We start from the raw sequence: 20,764 nt of genomic DNA on the forward strand, positions 1-20,764 counted from the left end.
AGGAATTTGGTAAGAAAGAAAGGAAGTGGAGGAAAAATGCCCGCTTGGTGGGATCCGAACCCACGACCTCCAGAATACGCGTCTGGTACGATGCCCACTACGCTACCGGCGCGGCTATTTTCCCCTCCACTTTCTGGGGTATTTATGTTATGGTATTGAAAATAAGGTAAGTAAACACAAAGAAAAAACATTAAAAAATGAAGTTTACTGACGTTTCAGGAAAAGGACTTCCGTTAGGACTTCCTTTCTTCAGAAAGGAAGTCCTCTTCCTGAAACATCAGTAAACTTCATTTTTTCTTTATTTTTATGCATATATACAAATGCGGAGTACCCTCCGAACGTAATAATTTATAGAGCATCAGCCACGTACCTGACAGCCCAATGAAGTCTCCTTGGCACCTTCGTCGCAGAGAGCGCACCTTGAACGGGAAGAAACCAATGGAGTGCGTGAGTTGCATGCTTCCCCTGATGCAGCAAGACGAGCAGAGATTACGCACACTGGTGATCCTCAAAATGACCTCACTTAAGGCACGCAATCCAAATTCCAAGTGTTTTTCATCCCGTTGCACTTTGGCACTAAGGCACTGGCTCCAAGCTTCTCACCTTGACAAATGTTCCCCAACGTAGCACCTTCTTTTTTTCTCGGCTGGCGTAGAGAGACTTTTGCCTATCAATAAGTTTTGACTACGCGGCTAACGTAACTTCGAGGATGTAAATAATAAAGCTCGATTATGTCTAAGCATCTATTATTGCACATGTGTTATCTTGTTTTCGGAATCAACCACCCTCAATCGAGCGTTTGGTTCCTTTTTTATCATAGTGCGGGAGCGCGGAATGATTTGTGGAATGATGTTCTGGAAGCAACGTTGCCGCACGCGCACAAAAATCCTTCTCCTGGCAAATGAACCTGCGGGTCTTTCCCATGCCATCATGGTATCTTCAGGAAAGCCAGTTGACAAAAAGCACAGTTGGCAGAGTAGGGTGACGCACCATATGTTTTAAGACACGTTGTTAAGAACGTAGTATGTAATCCTCCATGGTCACGCAGAATTGACGCCACGAATCAGTTCAACCGAGGCTTCCATTTCTTCCCCAGCCGTTTGCCCCCTGGGAAGATCATCATTGTGACATCCTTTTCGAGAGTTGTTCTTCTGAAGCTTTTGTTGTGCTAACGCTGTACACGCTGAGCCGAAGTCCTCTGTTGCCATTCTGCATTTAGGACGATCAAAGGCTGAAAGCACTTCCATTCGTTGAGGCACGCAGGCACTTGCTCAACCGGAACGTCGAGATACGTTGGTAGGTGATGGCTACGACGTTATATTTTGCTGATGGGGCAGATATCTTTCCTATAAATCCCAACAGGAGAGCTATGCACATTCTTATAACACAGCGACCATTGTTCATACCTTTGCGGGGCTTCACTGCCACACACCGAAGCTGCTAGGAGAAATGTTAACGTAAACTGAACTCGGCGAGGAACGGAGAAACGCGCTGGAGGAATGAAGGTATGCGACCAACATTTTCACCTGGCGTCGTCGTTCGTCCCGTCACACTTTGCGGACGCACAAGGCGACGTACACGTCTTGACGATGTCTTCACGACGTCTTCAAGTACGTCTTCACGACGCAGGCGGTGTCCACCACATACAGCAGCAGCAGCAGTATTCCAAAAGCGAGAAACGCGTGCGGCGTGCGAGCAGCGGTGCCGGCGAGTGCCAGCATGGCGAGGAAAGGCCCGAGCATGGCGCGGCGAGGTTTTCTCGGGCGAGACCATTTCTTGTGTTCGTTTGTAATTATATGGAAAGTGCCTTCATCTGCAATGCAATGCTGCCGCCACCCGGATTGGACGGCCGCCGACGGAGGGAGCAGACCGGAGCGGGGCGCAGCAGCCTGTTCGGGACCGTGCCGTATATATTGCCAGGCGGCGGGATAATTATCAAGTTAATATGGATCATCATTGAAAGTCGTCGACGTTTGCAGCTTTTCCCCTCCGTCCTCCCCGCGAGCCGCTTTCCATCGGCTCGTGCTTCGAGGCAGGAAGAGCAACAGCGGCTCGAAGATGAGGAGGAGGACGAGAACGAAGTCGAGGAAGAGGAAGCCGAGTGAGACGCGGCGAGGGCCGCTATACTTGCGAGAAAGCGCGAGCGAGCCAACGAATTGTGAAGGCGCTCAAGCCGGCGCTCCAGTCATCCCCCATATACTTATTGCGGCCCCCTCTCGTTTCGCTGACTGAGATGAGATGAGATGCAGTGCGAATCAAGATGATCGGGAGAGAATCACGACGAGGTGCAGATTAGAATAAGAAATGAGGAGAGGAGCGCGGTTTCTTCTTCATTTTACTTCGAACGGAAGAGAGTGAGGTTCGCCGTGCTTTCTTTTGTGTCTTCTGTTTGTAGATCGCTGACGTTCTTAACTTAATCTCGCGCGGCGTTCATTTGCGGAATATTGCATACTTGACCAAAGCTGAAGTATTTATTCAGCGAGTTTAACCCCGGAGCTTTTCTCCGCTTTGCCTTTTCTACCCACCACGGAAATTCACGGGGCAGCGGCGCGGAATGCAAGTTTTTGTGGTGGCCAGTTGTAATGAGGCGAGGGTCTGCGTATGGCGTGAGCGCATTCCCGCATCGCAACGCGAAAAGTTTATGCAAAGCGACGCATGTGAGGTGCATAAGGAGAGAGTAACGCACAGATACGTCACGAGAGGGCTCCATACGCAGCCAGCCGTTCCCTCTTCCATTTATCCGCGTTCAAACAATCACCCTTCGTCCGGGCGCATAACGAAGGTCTCCTTGCATCGCAAAGATGCCGTCCCAGCGGCATACATAAATATTACGTGCTTAGGCGCAACCCGCCAGTCCCCCTCTCTGAAGTAAGTATGACGGAGTAGAAGAATACGGAAAGCTTGCCCACAAAATGAAAGCGAATGAACAAACGTGAAAGCCAAAAAAGAAAGAACTAGTTCTTGCTCTGTGTATGTTATTGTTTCTTGGCGGCGATCGCCAGGTTTTATTTTTCGGGTTGCACGGAGCAGCATACCTTAGGGATAAAGTAGTTGCTTTAAGGTCAAGTAATGAATCATTGCACACTTATTAAGTTACAACCAGAAGAATGGCAGTTTCGTATACTATTTTTTTGAGCACTGTCGCACATTAGTGAACAATGGTCTGACATTATACCAGTTACATTAAACGACGAATGAAAAAAAATATGCTGATGTAAGAAATAAGGACGAAATAGATCGCGACTTTTCTGATGTTGTGATGGCATTACGATACACCTGTACATCATCACGGTGCTATGAAAATGTATCAATGATGTGATTATTATTCGATGATGGTACGAAATTGTGATAATGATGTGAATGATGTGAACAGCTGGCTCCTTACACCCGGCATGACTGCGAGCTCTATCCCGAGTCCGACGTCGCTCTGAACAGCTAACGAGGGGCGATCGCAACAATCTATGACCAGCACCCAGCATTCTCCCTGCACTGTTGAATTGGAGACTGTTTCCTCAGACCGTTTTTAATTGCATTATGTTGGCATATGCCAGTTTCGGAGAGTGGTAAGAGATAACAAAATTAAAAGCCGTATTCCAGTTTAGTCGATTTACCGCTTGGTTGAATAATAATCAGCTTCCGTGACCAAAACGTCCTGAGTGAGTATATGCCAACGTACGCTGCCACGGTGCGTGGTAATAAAGTGTTTGTCCAACGTGATCCCGCCTGATGAGCAGCAGTTGCGCTGTGAAAAACTGGGTGAATGTCTAGCAATGTATTTACTCGCATAATGATCGCACTCGCGTAATGATCGCACCCCTGAAGTTCGTCGTCAAAATATGTCTTTTCTTATTTCCCGCGCAATGATCGCTCCCTGAACTTGCCGCAGCCACATGTCGTATGTGTGCTAAGTCTAGACGACGATGGTCGTGCTTAGGTTACTTTCCTCCTCTTTCAAAGCGCGCATGGCTACGTTATTGCCGCGGACTTGATGATATTAGCGATATCGGAAAGCGTGAGTTCATTATTCGTTCGGAAGAAACTCTCACTAAATGCACATAATGTACTCACAAAACATATACAAAAATGTGCTCGGCTTGCTGTGTCGGCAGCCGTGTCTTGATGTTCACACTGTGACAGCCGCAGCCATTTATTGGTCGACCTGTTCTCACCTCACAGCAAACTGGTTCCGGCGCGTTCCGTAATTCCGTAATTCCGTAATTCCGGCGTGTTCCGTAATAAAAACACTGAATTTTGCATCACTCGGTGGTCATTCGGTGGTCAGTGGAGTTTTTATTATGTTTTTATTTGTTATGCTTATTATGTTCATGAGACGTATCGTAAACATTCTGACCTGCAACTTGCGTTTTCTCCACTGAAACGTTTTGCCGAAAAATTTACCTCGCGCAATGATCGCACCCCTAACTTTGCATCATATTTTTGAAAAAAAAAAAAATTGCGATCATTACGCGACTAAATACGGTAGTAAGAAGAGCTGCAATGTTTTCTCGCATTTTTATTCACAGCAGTACTTGATTCGGTCACCTTCAACCACTCCCTGAAGCACCAGCTAGGCTTCCGCAACCCCAGATGGGCTCCACGAAAAAGCCCCAAGAAACAACCGCAAGGAAGCATTCATTCGAGGGCGCTTGTAGGTCGAAAATTGACATCTCCAAGGATGTTACCCTCAGAGAGTTAAAAAAGCCGGACGGTCTCAAAGGGTCGCCTCCCCCAGGGTTAACTGCTCCGTAGAGATGTTTATACCTCCTCCGCAGATATTTCTGGCGTTATAATTGCTTAAGGGAGGCGGGGGCTGCGCTCTATAATATGCATTAAATATATCACAGCTGAGCAGCCCTTGTACTGCAGCGTGCTTTGCGACCGTAAAAATATATATGAGAACTCTACAACAGTCGTCTGTTTGATGTATGCATGTCCCTAGCCACACCCCATTGAATGAGTGACTCAACGAATGAATCTATGAATCAACAAGCAGTGTATCCACCCATAAACTGAAAATGTAGTACACCGTAGCATGTTTATTCTTTAAAATTATGTTGCAGTGATTACGCCAAAAGCTTTATATTTCAGTTAGTTGTTTGACACTTACCCACATGTTTTCGTTTCAGTGCGGAAAAAAGGGATCCGCTTAGTAAGCCACAGACAAGCTTCAGCTAACTCTAAAATGTCAACAGCACATTAATACCGTTCTTTCCTTTTTTCTGATTACACAGGGTGCAAGGCGAAATGTCATGGGCTATCCTACATCACCGTGGAAACTGTACAGGAAAGCATTAGGTATCCCGTATAACAAATCTAGCATTGTTGATGATCGGAACCGCCAGCTCGCGCGGTATCGAACCTCTCAAACCAGACACATTGTGCGCCAGCCTCGTTACACCTGCAGGCGAGAAACAACAGTCACAGCGAAGGTGCTTGGGTTGTTTCATTTATTGCACGCTGGGCGTCGCTGAAGAACGGAATTAGTGTTTATGCGCTGATTCATGACGCCGGCTGCTATCAGTAGGCGCCAGCGACAAAACCGAATCAGCGCCATATCACGTGTTCCTTGCCATGGCGGTTTCCCCTTTACCCTGTAGTTGTAGTGCACTGCAACCAATGGCACCGCCGAGTGAAATTGAGAAACAAAATGACTTCATAGATTCTCTTTGCTTCGATCCAATGTACTGCAAACGATAAACCGGGCAGTGCCTTGCGCAGGGGCAGGAGGCAGCTGCAAGGTCCTCAGTGTTGAAAATGGCGGAGAGTTTAGCGTGGACTTGGCGGGCCGAAGGTGGAGCAAGCGTCGACCATCGCCTGCTTTCGAAGACAACACGGCAAGCACAGAAACAGCACGGACAGAGCGTCGAAGTAGGCATAAAGACAGCATAAGAGGATGCTACCAATGCTTAAAGGGGACTGTTATTCTTTTCAAGAGAACTCAATTTACGCGGTCCTTTCGCCGAGATTGCGCCTCGCGACTCGCACGGAAACGGACTGTAGATTGGCGCCAAGAACAGCACCGGAACCTGGGCACAACCGGTCACTCCTCCGTCTTTCTTTCTTTCTTTCTTTTTTTTACTTTTCATGGGGCGCCACCGGTGATGATGTGAAGGCGTGATGGGGAAGGAACTGTAAAAGGCTGGAGAAAGAAGACAGTGCGGGAATATGAAAGGAAGGGCCACTCCTGGGCGAATAAGTAGGGAAAATCGCATCTAGAATGCCATTTTCTTTTAGAAAAAAAAATGCAATTCCAGCTTGGGCGTGGGTGCCAAAGGGCCCCACCTCATACATTTTGATTAGACGCAGGAGTGCGTTATCCTAGCGTGAGTGTGCACCTCTTCGTCTATTTGGGGATTTATTTGTTTCCCCTCCGGTGCCGGTGAGCTCCTCCTACGGCTGATGGTTTTGGTCTGCCCGAGAATAGTTTAAAATGAAGTGCCCCTCCCGCCCTCAAGTTCAGTCTTGGGTGTCTTGTTTAAACAAACTTGAATATCGTGAAGTTTAAAGCTAAGGTGGTCTGACTATTTTCTGCCTTTAGTGAACTGCAATGAACCAGAAATCTGGTAATTACGAAAATCGGAAACATTGTACACTTCAAAAATGGAGATCAAGACTAAAGAAAAAGAAACCGAGGTAATATATTGTCGCTGACCAAGAACTGGTCCAAGAACTGATCATATAATACATGTTATTCATCTGCACCGCAGTGAAAATTGGCTTCCTATCGAGACGAGCGCTCCTTTTGGGATTCATTTTGCGACACATTTGTGTGCAAAATGAGTACGGCTGACTGAATAATAACCGAAATGCGGAGTGCTGTGGTATCTGCCTCGATAAGTTCACGTGGTTTTCGAGGGATTCTATGATAGATCATAAGCTCGCCGTTCACGGACAGAATAAAAGGCGACCTTAGGGCTGTTGAAAGTCATTAAAAAAAATACACCGCGCTCGCGTGGCTGTAAGCCTTTCCACCGTGACGCGCAGTTTCTCCCCAGACAAGAAATTCTTGCTTCCTCCCAGAACCTACGGCATATTGAATTTTTGTGCACTCTGAGAACTATACGAAAAAAAAAAAACGTTACTTAATTAGGTGCGCTCAATATTTATTTACTCGCAAAGAAAATGTCTCACAAGACAAACGACATTCCCGTTTGAATATTCGTTGCTTCGAAGCTCTGTGCGTGTCTTTCTTTTAAAGGTTTTGTTCAAGTTTCTGAGGATACAGCGCATTCGAACTGTTCCCACAATTTTGCACGCGTAAAAAGCTTACCCTATAAACTGCAACTACCTCAGGAACGTCGGATCTACAGCCCGGATAACGTAAAGTAGAGCAATAAAAATTGGCGAAGCTTGCACTAGTGGTGCACGGCTGGAGGAACAGCAGAGCTGGCGGGCCTTCTCCCTTCGTCAAACACCCGGCTGTTGCACCTCAGATTCGTTCCCGAACTTGCCGCAAAAGATCTTCATGACTGGTATGCCCGGATCGTTCCATCCGCAGGCTTTAACATCTCTCCCAATGTAGACTGCGTTAGCACGCGCTAGAACCCGCGGACAAGTCCAAAGCCAACGCCGCGCTACGAACCCAAAGGAAATGCTGCGCGCCTGTAATGCGATGATAGCTCAATCGGATCGACGCTGATTTCATAACGTGTGGGACTCAGGTTCGATTCCGACTCACAGGAAGCGTTTTTATTCTTTATAATTTAGCTGCACATGTTATTGCTCACCACCGCTGCTAACCCCGTATACCCCTCGATCCAAGAAGCAGAAGGAGCCGCCAGAGGCCGACGACTGAAATGAAGGGCAGGGCGCACCCTTTCCCCTCCTAACCTTCTGGAAAAAAAATAGAGCTCTCTCTCTCTCTCTCTCTCTCTCTCTCTCTCTCTCTCTCTCTCTCTCTCTCTCTCTCTCTCTGTCTCGAGCCTTTGGTATGGTCCAGCGGTTAGGTTGCTGGTTTCACGACGTAAATGTCCCGGGTTCGATTCTCGGGGCCTCCCAAGCCACATTTCTTTCATGAGGCTTCGAGGCTTTTTGGTGCGAAGGACGGACCAAGCTGGGCCTAAACATTCTGAAGTTAATAACTTCATAGCTCACACAGATAGTCAGCGGGGAAGCGATACTTCAAGCAAAACAGCTGTACACGAATTTCCGACAACACTGTCGAAAGCTATTTTCGCTGAGCTCAATGGGGACGACTTGCATCTACTAAGGTAAGCTTAAAACACAGTAGGGCAGTTAACGAAGTCTTCGACGCTGATACGTCGTCTCAGCTGTGAAAAGAAGAAGAAAAAAAGTCGAGCTTCTGCTTGCGAGGGCGTTGAACCGGTGGGACGGGGGCAGACACGTCCGATAGAAAAAGATAGACCAAGTTAGTGGAAGACAAAAAACACCACAAGATATCCTTCCGCACTAAACGAATAAGGGACGCAGGATGTGGAATAAGGTTAAAAAACATATAAAAGATGAAATCTCGAAGGATCTCGCGGAGATGTCTCGGGACTCGGGAGAGGGCGTGCGTACGTGCCGGCTTCGCTCGAGCTCCCGTTTCCTGTTCGGGAAATTTGCATAACAAGGTGTTGATTAAAGTTCGCCCGCTTTCGTCAACGTCGGCCCTTTTGTCTTGGCGCCGCTTACTCTCCCGCGCTCCCTCCGTCTCGAGAGGATTCCGGCGCCGCTGGCGATGGACGAAAAAGGAGCTGGCGCGATTAGGTCGACTCCAACGAGAAAAAATCAGAAAGGAGGAAGTGGCTGCGTGCGCGCAGTGCAAGACCACGAAGAAGTGGTTCTGTCCACCTTTTAACAAAACGATAAAGCTGTAGAATGCGTAGTAGGAAACGAAAACTGCGTTTTATGCGCAGTTTTCGTTTTCGTAAAACTACATTGCTTTCAAAACTGAGAGGCGATGCATTCATTGAAACATAACGTAGAATTTCGCACAAGCAACAAACAAAATAGCAAAGAAAATTTGTTGTAATTCAGCAGACCAGTAAATGCATGTCTCTGCTTTTGAGAAGAAATGGTGCATTCCTTCTCAAACTGCATATGATGATGACGAGGACGACGACGATGACGAAGAAGAGCGAAAGAAAGAAAGAAAGAAAGAAAGAAAGAAAGAAAGAAAGAAAGAAAGAAAGAAAGAAAGAAGAAAGAAAGAAAGAAAGAAAGAAAGAAAGAAAGAAAGAAAGAAAGAAGAAAGAAAGAAAGAAAGGAAGGAAGAAAGAAAGAAAGAAAGCTTGAGAAGAAATGGTGCATTGGTTCTCCAACTGAGAGAAGGAATTGTGCGAGCTGCAGTAGTCCTTTAATATAGCGGAGATTCTGGCATGCAATAAAACAGGAGAATTTAGCTATGTTGCGTGTTGCGCACAACTGCAAGGAAATGCTGCTTCTCATTCGTTAACGAAGTGGCAAAGCCTCCTTGTTTAGGAAACGGAGAGGTGGAGTATCCATTGGAAAACTAGAAACAGGGGAGAATTCGACTGGTGGCTACAAAGTTTCCGCCACTATGTTAAAACTAACGATAATGCTGAATCAACATTACTCGAGTAAATCAGAAAGAGCTCATAACTTGCAAGCACATACTAAGAATCTGTGGAAACGTCTCTGGGCAGGTAGAAAGAGAAATTATTATATTTTGTGAGGCATTAGAGTGGACGCTTATACAGTCGAACACGGATATATCGAACTCCAAGGGGATCGCGAAATAGTTCGATATATGAAGAATTCGATATAACAAATATGGGATCTGAGACGTTACCTGTTGCGGATGATCACTTACCGATCGGCGCATTCAAGAACGACAAGTAATTCCGCGCTCACGACGAAACAGGATGATTTATTTGCGTGAAACAAAATCACTGGTCTTGGCCTGCTTCTTCGTCCGGGAAATGAAATTAAGCACTCGATCTTCTCGCGGTTGTCCAGGCGCGACAGCCCAGTTCCTTCCATGTCGCCGCAACAACGGCGAATCAAGCTAAACGCAGCCGCCACTTCACCTGCGGACTACGATCGTGTAGCGGCACCCTTGTCCGGACGATCTTCACCACTCGAGCTATATCAGCCTGGGTTCCTGCGACCGCAGCTACGATATTCTCGTCACCGAGGCTTGCAACAGCCTGAACATTGTTGTCAGCATTCACAAAGTCATCGGCAGACACTTCTGCTGGTACAGCAGCCGGGAAAAGGGACGGCAATTCGCGAAATATGTCGTACATGCACTCGTCGTCGTCGTCGCCAAGCTTTGGAAAGTGCGGCCGTCACGATCGTCGGAATTGGGGGGCAGCGACCGCCGAAGAGCACCAGCAGCTCGCGCGGCGTTCGATATACCCAGTGTTGTGAAAAATACCGTTCGATATAAACGTACGAATTCCTATACTTTTACACAGAATTTTTAAGGGGATAATTTATATGTTCGATATAGCCAATAATTTGATATACCCGTGTTCGATATATCCGTGTTCGACTGTATTTTCCGTGTCAGTAAGGCTTTCATACATGAAGGACAGTTTTAAATGTACTTATTTCTCAAGCGTGCCATCTGTCCATCAATTCAACCGATAAAAAAAGGTTCGTCTTGGGCTAAGCTGCGATGAAAACGTTTTGGCAAGTTCATATACCTTTAGCCGCCTGATCGGCACATAAGAACGAAAGGGTTCCCTCCGGCCTATTCGATGATTCGATGGTGATTGCCAACACAAACAACTTCACGACTACCACCTATAATTTCTCACTTATAATGCTCATCTACCCCCCCCCCCCCGCCCTCTACTCCCCCCAATGAATGCGGTTTTTTAATACTTTCGCCACGAGCTTGACCAACAAAACCATACGTTTTGATGAATTTCATTCGTGTTCGTAAGCATCATTAAGAATTAGATACGCAGACACGGGCATATAGCAACGTCACAGAGTGCAACTGAGGAGCTTTTCAGTTCGGTATCGAAACAGCATGTGGCAGGCTGGCCGCACACGACGTTTAAAGCAAGCGCTTCGCTTGGATTTTCCAGCTGCTCGTACTACGAAGCAGGGGTGATAAGAAAAATGGAGTAGGCGGGGAGCGTATGTACTAAAAAAAAGCAAAGACATTCAGCGTGGTTTCGATTCTTTTCGATAATGACCTGCTCCGTCACACACACACTAGAAGGTATACACAGTCGCGCTGCGCCCCCGAATCCTCCCCTCTCTGCTCTGGCCAGCCGGACAACGCGAACGCACCTGCGTCAACCGAGCGCGGATCGGCGAAAACTGCCTCCTTGGTTGACCAGCTGCCATTACAGCCGTCTTGCAGATCCAGACGGCGAATGCAGGCGGTGGACGGTGACCATTAAAAGGGCCAAATCACGCGTGGAGAACGTCCGCCAAGTGGTCTTTTTGTTGCGAGGCGCCGGTCCCCATTGAACCCGCAATCTGCTCACTGAGGGCCTCCTATGTGCGCTGCTGAGCCGTCGCCGGGTCGTAAATTGGCAGCGGCTGGTCCAAGGGCGGAGTTGGCCGACAATCGTTAGCGACCGAAAGTTCCCTGTAACGAGTGCAGGAACGAAACGTACCCGTTAAGTGTACGAACGCAGGCGCCGGTTGATTAATCGTCCGGCCTGTAGTTGCATTGTTGGGATAATGCACGCAGGCAAGCGTTTGTCCGTTGTGTGTCTGAGCTCCAAGCGACCGCAATGTTCATGGTCGTCGAAACTGTGATTTTCATGCGTTCGCTTATTTTCTCATCTATTTCGTGTATTTGTTGTACCTGTCCTACTTGTTGAAACAACGCATTATTACTTTTCAAGCCGCAAATGCGGCGCTGCTTTGTAGCTCAAACTGGGCGTCTCTTCGTTCCCTGGCTGCTGGCGCATTATTCGGCACTGTTCTGACACCATGCGGCAGTGAATGCAGAGCGCAAACAGTTTTTATTTTGTTTAGTTTTTGCGCACCACTTTTCTTTTCTGTGCAATGACCACATTTGTGTGTTGTTGGAATGTTTAGCCTATACTTTGCACTCATGCAGCTGTTCGAGACAGGACAGGTGTGTGACCCATACGAGAGCATTAGAGAGTATAGGCCTACTGCAACAAAGTTGTGTGCTCACATGGCTGTCCGATCTGTACGGCTATGCGAGCTGTCGGCCCGTCACAAGCGCGGGGGGCGGAATATGAACGAAAGTGGGAGTGGGAGCGATCCGTGTGGTGGATTTCTGGACCAACCTGTTCATGAATTCAAACGCAGTCGTTAAATCATAGCGGTGATACCATTTTCTGAGACGCGAGAACCTGCAAAGTAAAAAGGAATGCGGATGGAGAGAGAGAACAAACTTTATTTGTCTCTGGGATTAAGAAGGAGGGGGGGGGGGGGTGGCGGAGGTCCATAAGGCCTCCGCGACGTCCAGTGCCCGCAACGTCACCAATAGTTGATCGGAGATGTCTGGGCTCCCCTGGGCCTGTTCCCAGAGGGTGGGGGAGGGGAGAGGGGGGTATGGGTAGGCTGGACACTCACAAAGGGAGTGGTAGTGGGTGTCCAGAGCCCCACATTCTGAGCAATTAGGGGATGTGAAAATGTGGGGGTGGGAGTGGACCAGTTGGGTGCGATGGGGGAAGGTGCACGTTTGCAGAAGCCGCCACATGTGAGCTGCAGCGGGGGTGAGGGAGGGGTGGGGGGGGGGGGGGGAGGCGGTTGTGCAGGGTAATGTCTCTGTAAGTTAAAAGTGCTTCAGAAGCCACTGGCTTAGGGGCCTCGTGAGTAGCCGTAAAAGAAGCAGGAGCCGGGAGAGTCAAAGCTCGAGCGGTCGTGTACCGCCTCATTAGAGCTAGAGCACTGCACGGGCCTGATTTTAAGGCCCGAGCCCGGCCCGAGCCCGCTTCGCGAAGCCCGAGCCCGACCCAGGCCCGTAACACCTAGCCCGAGCCCGGTCCGGGCCCGGGCACTCATAAGTGAGCCTGGCCCGAGCCCGGCCCGGTAATTTATTTTTTGCCCTAGGGAGGGCCCGCGCGTGTGACCAGGCTCGGTCTTTGACGCTGAAGAAAGTTTGTTTATTATATTCCGGGCGATCTAGTCTGTACAAGCACGTCATGAACTGAACGCAAAAAAAATAAGGGTTTAAAAGTGCACGTAGTTTAGCTTTCACCTTCCGCAGTTCACGCCACATCGGCGTAATAATAGCTCGTATTCTTAGACGAGAGACACCATCACCTTTGATTACCAGACTCTTGGCAACTTCACGTGGTTGTCTCGGCCACAAGTTGGTACTGCTGAATTTTTTTGATCCGCATTTGAATCAACGAGTATGCAAACACGCGTTGAAATACTTCACCAATGGTTGTTAAGCGGTGGTGTTTCTCTGGTATGCGTGTTTGATTCCCGGCCACGGCAGCCGCATTTTGATTGGTGCGACAACTAAAACACACGTGTACATACATAGACATAGGTGCACAGCTCCAGGATATCTGAATTAATTCCTTCCCCTCTTGGGTATTCCTTGTAATCGTATCTTTGGTATGTTATACAGCAAAATATGAAATCTTGATGCAATACAAGAAATGTCATTAAAATTGCAGTATAGTGGCCATCAGACCTAGCAAAACACGTTTTTAAAACAATGCGTACAACTAACAGCAAGAAGCGCGCAAAAATAAACCAAGAATATTCATTTTTAAGCTCTTTTCTACACTTCACGGCGGACCTATTAACGGCCGTGCCTATGAATTCAAGCCCGAGCCCGGCCCAAGCCCACGGCATCGAGCCCGAGCCCGGCCCGGGCCCACGGGGCGTCGAGCCCGAGCCCGGCCCGGGCCCACGGGGCGTCGAGCCCGAGCCCGGCCCGGACCCGCCGAAAATCGACTTCGGGTGGCCCGGCCCGGCCCGCGGGCCGGGTCGGGCCCGGGCTTTCGGGCTGGCCCGGGCCCGTGCAGTGCTCTAATTAGAGCCTATGACAGTGTGGGCCGGAGTCCATACCAGCGCCACGGGGCTGGAGGGGGAATTGGTGAGTAGAATTTTGAGAGAAGGGGGGTGGAACTGCGTCGCTTAATGTAATTTCGCATTGCCTGCCGGGAGTGACAGATGACATGAAGAGGGGTGGGGCTCTGGGTCGGAGAAAAGGCTATGGCTGCCTCCTCCGCCGAGGTGGGACGTACGCCCAACTGTAAGCAGGAACCACCCCGGCAATAACCTAAGGCACTTCGAAAACAAAACAATATAAATCATTTACAGCCAATGACCCCAAATGTCCTTCAGCGAAAGTTACTTACGCCGAGCCTTACGATTACAACGATTCATTAAGGACACCATTTCAAAAGATACGTCATGTCGCTGCAGCTTTGAAACAAAAACGAACAGACCAGTGGGCATGTGTCATCTGTCCTTCTGTGGGTACCGGCCTGGGACATATGATTCTGCAGACGTCCTAGCGATGCGCCATGGCAACTGTTTCGGCCAATTCCGATATGGATGTGGCATGTGTGCGCTGGCGTGGCTTCAGAGCAGCCGATTGGGCCGAAATACACAAGCCGTTCAGAAGCACATGGGCTGGGTTCCATCTACAAACTTTCGAAGTGTCAAAGAAACTGCTTCTCAGACCTGTTCTCGGCCACGCATACGCCGTGATACCGGAGACGCACAATACACGGCGAGGGACACACGGCGATCGGCGATGGAAACTCAGTGACACGCACCTCGATAGACACATGGCCACGCGCACGCGGTTAAGCGCCGAGAGAAAATACCCAATATATGGTACCGCATATAATAGTACTGTGAGCGTGCAGCTCCGAAGCATCGAAATTCATTTATTTCCCCTTCACGTTATGCCCACCATCGGACATTCCTAGGAACACTTCGTCTACCTGTTCGGCTGATCGTCATCATCGCTTCTTAGATCGGTGTTCGGAGACGGCTGTGCCGCAGAATGAACGCCCTGCTTCACCAGTTACCCAAACAACCACCGCCGATGAAGGCCGGCGGCCTCTACGGTACTTCCATATAAAAGTACCCCATAAAAAGTACTCCATGTAATCGATTCAAATCGAATGAACTACATTTGTAGGATGACACGTGGCCGCATTACTCTATATATCTATAGACAGCCGTCTCTGTAAAGGAAGGTATCCGCTGCGGTGCAGGAAATAGGCCAAGAGAGGCGAGCTAGAAACAATTATATCCCCCGTTGCTCTCCGGGCCTGCTGTTCTAGCAACCGCCCGGTTTATTTAACACGGATGGTGCCATGGGACGGGTGATTTGTTTCTCCCGCTCTGACATTCCGTGCTTCGGAGGCGTTTCGAATCGCGCGCCTCCGTCGCAGTGACACGCGCACCGGGCGTTCACACCTGGCTGTCTCCTACGTGGCCGGGCCAAATGTGTGCCACTTTTACGGAGGCCAGCTGCGAATTCTCGGCGGAGGCACCGCGACCGAGCGAGGGATGAGACTGGAGAATAAATACGATCGACGCTCTGAACACCTCCTCCGTCCAACACCGCACCTTTCCTGCATGTAGGCCCCCGTTCCACGTAGTATTACGGCAGAGGAGATAACGCGGTACGCCGAGGGGGCAAACCATCTGCCTCTCTGGTCGTCGGCGCTGCCCAGCAATTATTAATGATGGGCCTCTGTGGGGCTCGGTTTTTTATTTAAGACTCGTTTAGTTCCGCTCACTTGGGTTCTCTCGTGAAAACAAACATGCTGTCAAGTTTCTGATGCAGATTTTTGTCTTTTTTTAATTACGGGGGGAAAAAAACCACGGGGGGGGGGGGGGGGGGGGGGGTGGCGACGAGTTGCACTGCTGGCCTTCAGTGATTCCCAGGATAGGAACTTGGCGCCTGGTTTCTGCGCGTAATAAATTTCTGAATCATTCCTAGATTTATCGCATCTAGTTAGATTTAAAAATGTTTGCGGAATCCAAGAAAGTTGGCGGTAGTTGTTATGAAGCACGCGTTTAAGATGCCCTGTTTAAGTTACAAACAAGCGAGTCAAAGATTTACCCGAGAAAAAAATAATTTCATAATCATATGCCTTTGCATCAAAAGACAGGGCCACATAGCTTCGTTTGTCGAAAAACTTTCTGCCAAGAGCTGTTCTAGTGGCCTTGAATGTGCTGCTGTAACTTAAAGTGCGGGAACTAAACGTTTATCGGATAATTGGTGTTAACGGAGGCAGCGACAGTAAGTGGGTTTTTGCACCCTACTCATACGCTTGTGCTGCGTAAGACATAATGAAGATGCTCGCATGCAGAAGACAAAAATAAAGTCACGTACACTGTACAAGTTGTTGACGCGTTCTATGCAATTATGATGATAACATAAGGATAATGTTATCATGGGACACTGTGACACCTTTAAATATTCATTCTTCCCGTCAGCAGTGGAAGAGTGGAACAAACTGCCACGTGAATGCGTTAACATTTCCTCTGCAGATTCATTTGTTCAAAATGTAGAAAGATTGTTTTATTAAGAGTAAAAGTTGCCCTTTTTTGTTTGTGAGCGCTTCCGAACATACCACGATGATGTTTTGTGACCTGGCCATGATTTTGTGCAAGAGCTTCCATCGTTCAGTTTTAGTATCACCTGCATCTTGTGATTCTGTTTCTTTCGTTATGTGCGATATTGCTCTGTTTCTACTCGAGTGTGTATATTTGCACACCCACCCCGTATGAGCCTGAGAAAGGCTTACAGTATTAAATAAATAAATAAAATAATAATAAAATAATATCATTTGATGCTGTGCATCCAAAAGTTACCGCATTGAAAAAAATTGAAGCTGTTCGACTCAATGTGAAAGCTGTTGGAAAGGCAGAGCAGTGATTCGCCATAATGAGATGTTGCGCTGTTATCTGCTCACTGCTACCACCAATACAATTCAAATTTCGCGCCTTCGCAGGGCTCGCGCGCCCCCTGCCTGAAACTGCGCCAGCGGGAGTTCTGTTCTTTTTGTGCTTTCTTTTGCTCCCGCACGTGCCGACGTTGCACTGCCGCGTTTTTTTTTTTTTTTTCCCACTTACTATCGTAAAAACCCAACCCAACGAGCGTTCCTAACTAAACGCGGGCGCTGGCGGTTAATTACGTATATTTTCCATAATTGTACCTACAGGTTTCTTTCGCTAAACAACGGGGAGATGTATGACAAGCGCCAGCGGTTCACGAGTTTCGAATGCTTATGACTATATAAACCGCTTGGCTTTCGAAGCCTCTGTGGGACGCCGCGACGACAGGCGCTACGACGGAACGCCGTGGGCTCTACTAGGGTCCAGCGAGCGAGCTACGACGACATGGCGAGCCCCTAAAGTGCTCTGCACCATAAAAAAGAGGCAGGTTTCATGGCGCTGACAAATACAGGAAGAACAGAATGTGCTCACCAATGCTAACCAGCGCAGGTAGATACACTCATGGTGTTCGGCTCCCACAAGCGGTACTGAACACCTCACCCGTATAACATGTATACGAGTTTATGCAGTCCCAGCATTTTGCAGCCTGATCAAACCTGATCAAACCTCATATTTACCGTGACAGCACTGAGTGCATGATTTATGTGTGTCTACTAACATACAGGTATGTAAATTTATTTACAACCTGAGAAAACTTCCTGTATTCTGCAACATGCATTTCATCGGAAAAGAAGCAAGCAAGCAAAAAACAATCAATTCAACTAAGCAGCTTAGCGCGCCGACAGAGGCTGGACTCTCTTTGATGGGGAGGAGGGGACGCTAGTTGCTTCAGAATCGCTCTTCCTTGAGGGTAGAGGTCGCTGCATGCCTGAAGCTTCCAAGTGCTTTAAATGGGTTAGCCCGATATAAACATCCTTCCTCAGGAGAAGTTGCTGCAGCAGCAACCCGTGATACGCTGTTATCAGTGAGAAATGTAAAAACAACAAAACTCATGGGCGAGTGATTCCAGCCTCAAAACAAGATGGCCTTGGGTTCGATACCCAACGTCTATACTGGCAAAATAATTTTGTTTTCAACGTCTTTACTGCGGCCGCATGCCGCCGTAATACCGACGACGAACATAAGGTCGCGCACACACGGCGGCGGACGCACGCGGAGGAAACGTAGCGCCTCAGCAAACCATCAACAGCTGTCGCTGTAAAAAAAATGTTAACCTCTCAGTAATGTCAGAATATTTCGATTCAAACTACGCGGGGTTCTATTGCCTCCATTTTCCTCGTGCTGTTGCTACGCGGGCAGACAACTTTTTCCGCTTCAACAATTTTACATTCCGGGTAAAGAGGCCCCGACGAATAAAATGAAGTGAATACTACAGCAGAAAAGTTATTAAATCTACCTAAGAAATGTATCAAGAAAAGGAGGAAATGAAGTATGCTTTTACTGCCTACAGTGTCTATTGTTAGCGAAAAAAGTTCAGACTCAAGGGTACGCCCTTGTAAACACCTTCAAAGTCATTTTCGTGTTTCGAACGAAGCTAGCCTTGGCTACTCTAGTAGGCTTTGTTACACAAGCCCGTACACGCGCAGCGGATATAGGAAGCCCGATGGAGACTTATTATTACGCTTTGAAGGTTTCCTATCTGTGCGCGTACATGCACAAGCATCACCTGCATCGCACAGCCTTACTTCCGGGAGCATAATAAAAATTCCGCAAATGAGTAATGAAATAAACTAACAAATCCCCGATCGAGTGCGAGGATTTGATCTCTCTCGAGTGCTCTTGAAAGCACGACGCCATCCCCGAAGTGCACTCAGAGAAGGGAAGCAGCCCTTGAAGAAAGAAACCTATACAAGCACGCGCCGAAGAACAGGGAAGTATGAGAGGGTGTAAGGACGAGAGGGTGAACGGAGTCACTCTCCAGAATCAACAGATGTCACGCACCGTAAGAGCGCGGTGCAGTCACTGTGGAGACAAGGGCAAAAGGGAAGACGCCGACGTCGAACGAAAGCGACTCGAGAGGCACTCTTGCAGATCCATGGAGAGTGGGCAGGCAGCTAGCGGGTTCGGGCCGGGGGGGGGGACGTATATACGTTAAAGCTCTCGCGCGGGCAACAAAAAACGAAGTGAAAAAGACACTGTAAACGGAAAGCATGGCGGTAGCTAGTGATAGTTCATTTGTCCCTACGTGTATGCGCGCGTTTGTGTGTGCGTGCGTGCTCCTGTGGGCGCACACGCCTCGGCGCACAAGGAAGAGAGGAGAATGCTGCTTGCTCACTATATAGAGAGAAAGGCGAGCGTTTTCTTCCGACATGAAAGGTCCATTATCGAATTGAGAGCCGCTGCGGTAACTCCCAAGTCGGCGCGTGTCTTATCAAAATAACTCCACCGTGTGTTGGTGCGCGCGAGAGAGAGCACTGGCTCGCTTCCGGGAGCCGGCACACTACTCTTACGGCATCTATTTGCTGGACGGCACCAACTGCCCCTCTCACGGTTTCTTTCGCGTGTTCTCTCCCCCCCCTCCCCCTCATACTCCCCCTCCCCCATCAGAGACACTGTAGATCTGCGCGCTTTGTTTATTCGCCACCGTCTTTAGAACATTTCCACTCCCAGTCGGACCACTGGTGCTCTTCTTTTTCCTTTTTTTTCTCAACATCCGGATGAGATGTCCATCGAACCGAAAGCGGAGTGTATAAGAGGAGGAGGTGAGAAAAGGGCGAGGAGCCAGAAAGGATCATGTTTAATTTATACAGGGCCCGGGCAAAGAACAGCAGCGGGTTCGCGGCGTCAGTCAGAGCCCCGGCTAGGTGGTACGTCGTCGTCGTGTTGGTTTTAGCTCAGGGCTGTTTGAACAGGAGAGGTGGGAGGGGAACGGGAGGGGGTACGGACAGGCAGCCTCGTCCGCCGGGTCTCCCCGGGCTTTGAGAGCCTGGGAGTTACACGAAGATCGCACGGGCCCTGGCCGCCGGGCATTTTGTGCACACGTTGCCTTCACCTTTTTGTTCCGCTTCGTCCTCTTTCAGAGCCCAGTCAAACGCAGCTACCTCTTTTACCCTTTGCGAGATATTTTCTTGATATCTCTGTGTATCCCGCTGCACTTGCTTTTGTGTCTCTGACTGCGTTGACCTTTCGCGCACTGACTCTGCAAAAAACGGTTCCTGTACACGCGCAGACGCCAGCTTGGCGTTTTCTCCGCTTTACGTCATTTGACGACGGAGAACGACGAAGCCCGCGAGCCTCGGTAGGTCGTCGTGTGGGCGACCTTCTCCCTCGTGTAGAAATCCAGACGACGAGCTCGAAAAAGTCTTGCGTTAACTGCTCCTGCTGCTCACAAACCAAGTTCGGCTTTCCCCCGACCTCAAGCATAAAGAAAGTTATGCTGCCCTACTGCACAGGTCTCCTCTTACTTTTGATGTACTAGTAAGAGCCATGTTTAAAAATTCTTCGGGGCACTCAAACCTGCTTACGTGGCTTGAATGTGCAAGCAATATTTGTTCTGCTGGCATTGTACGCCTCCTGCGTTTCGGCTTTGTCGGCGTACTTTCATGGCCGACCGAGCTTATCCGGCGCTTAAACGGGCGGTGCACCCAATCTCGAGGCACCTTCCACCTCGAGACACGGCGCAAGTCACCCCGATGAACACCAGACTGATGGCTTTTCCTAGCACTCTACAGAGACACCCGAGTCGTGCGATTCCCCGACACCTCCAACGGACACTAGACAAACTGACGGGCTCGCCCCACGTGCTACGATTCACGTTATCTCGTAAAGCCACCAAAGCCTCGCAATCGTTTGTGTTTATTGCGTTATGTTTGTTCCTCTTGTCACCCATTCGTTTGTAAGCCGCGTTTCACGCCACGCGAACGTAGAATTGCGCGCGCGGAATTTTGGGGCCATCCGCTGCTCATAACGC

General features: G+C 48.9%; 1 protein-coding gene across 1 annotated transcript in view; it reads right to left on the reverse strand.

The window, feature by feature from the left end:
- LOC144153157 (uncharacterized) overlaps positions 1-20,764 on the reverse strand; it is a 183,413-nt gene that overhangs the window by 125,721 nt on the left and 36,928 nt on the right. Inside the window, exon 3 of the mRNA XM_077684807.1 lies at positions 371-419. Within this exon, the coding sequence (XP_077540933.1) occupies positions 371-419 (49 nt within the window). The remainder of the gene's footprint in view (positions 1-370; positions 420-20,764) is intronic.

The sequence above is a fragment of the Haemaphysalis longicornis genome, unplaced genomic scaffold (genome assembly GCF_048455015.1).
Source record: "Haemaphysalis longicornis isolate Haplotype H1 unplaced genomic scaffold, Haemaphysalis longicornis Haplotype H1 scaffold_9, whole genome shotgun sequence".
Taxonomy (NCBI): domain Eukaryota; kingdom Metazoa; phylum Arthropoda; class Arachnida; order Ixodida; family Ixodidae; genus Haemaphysalis; species Haemaphysalis longicornis.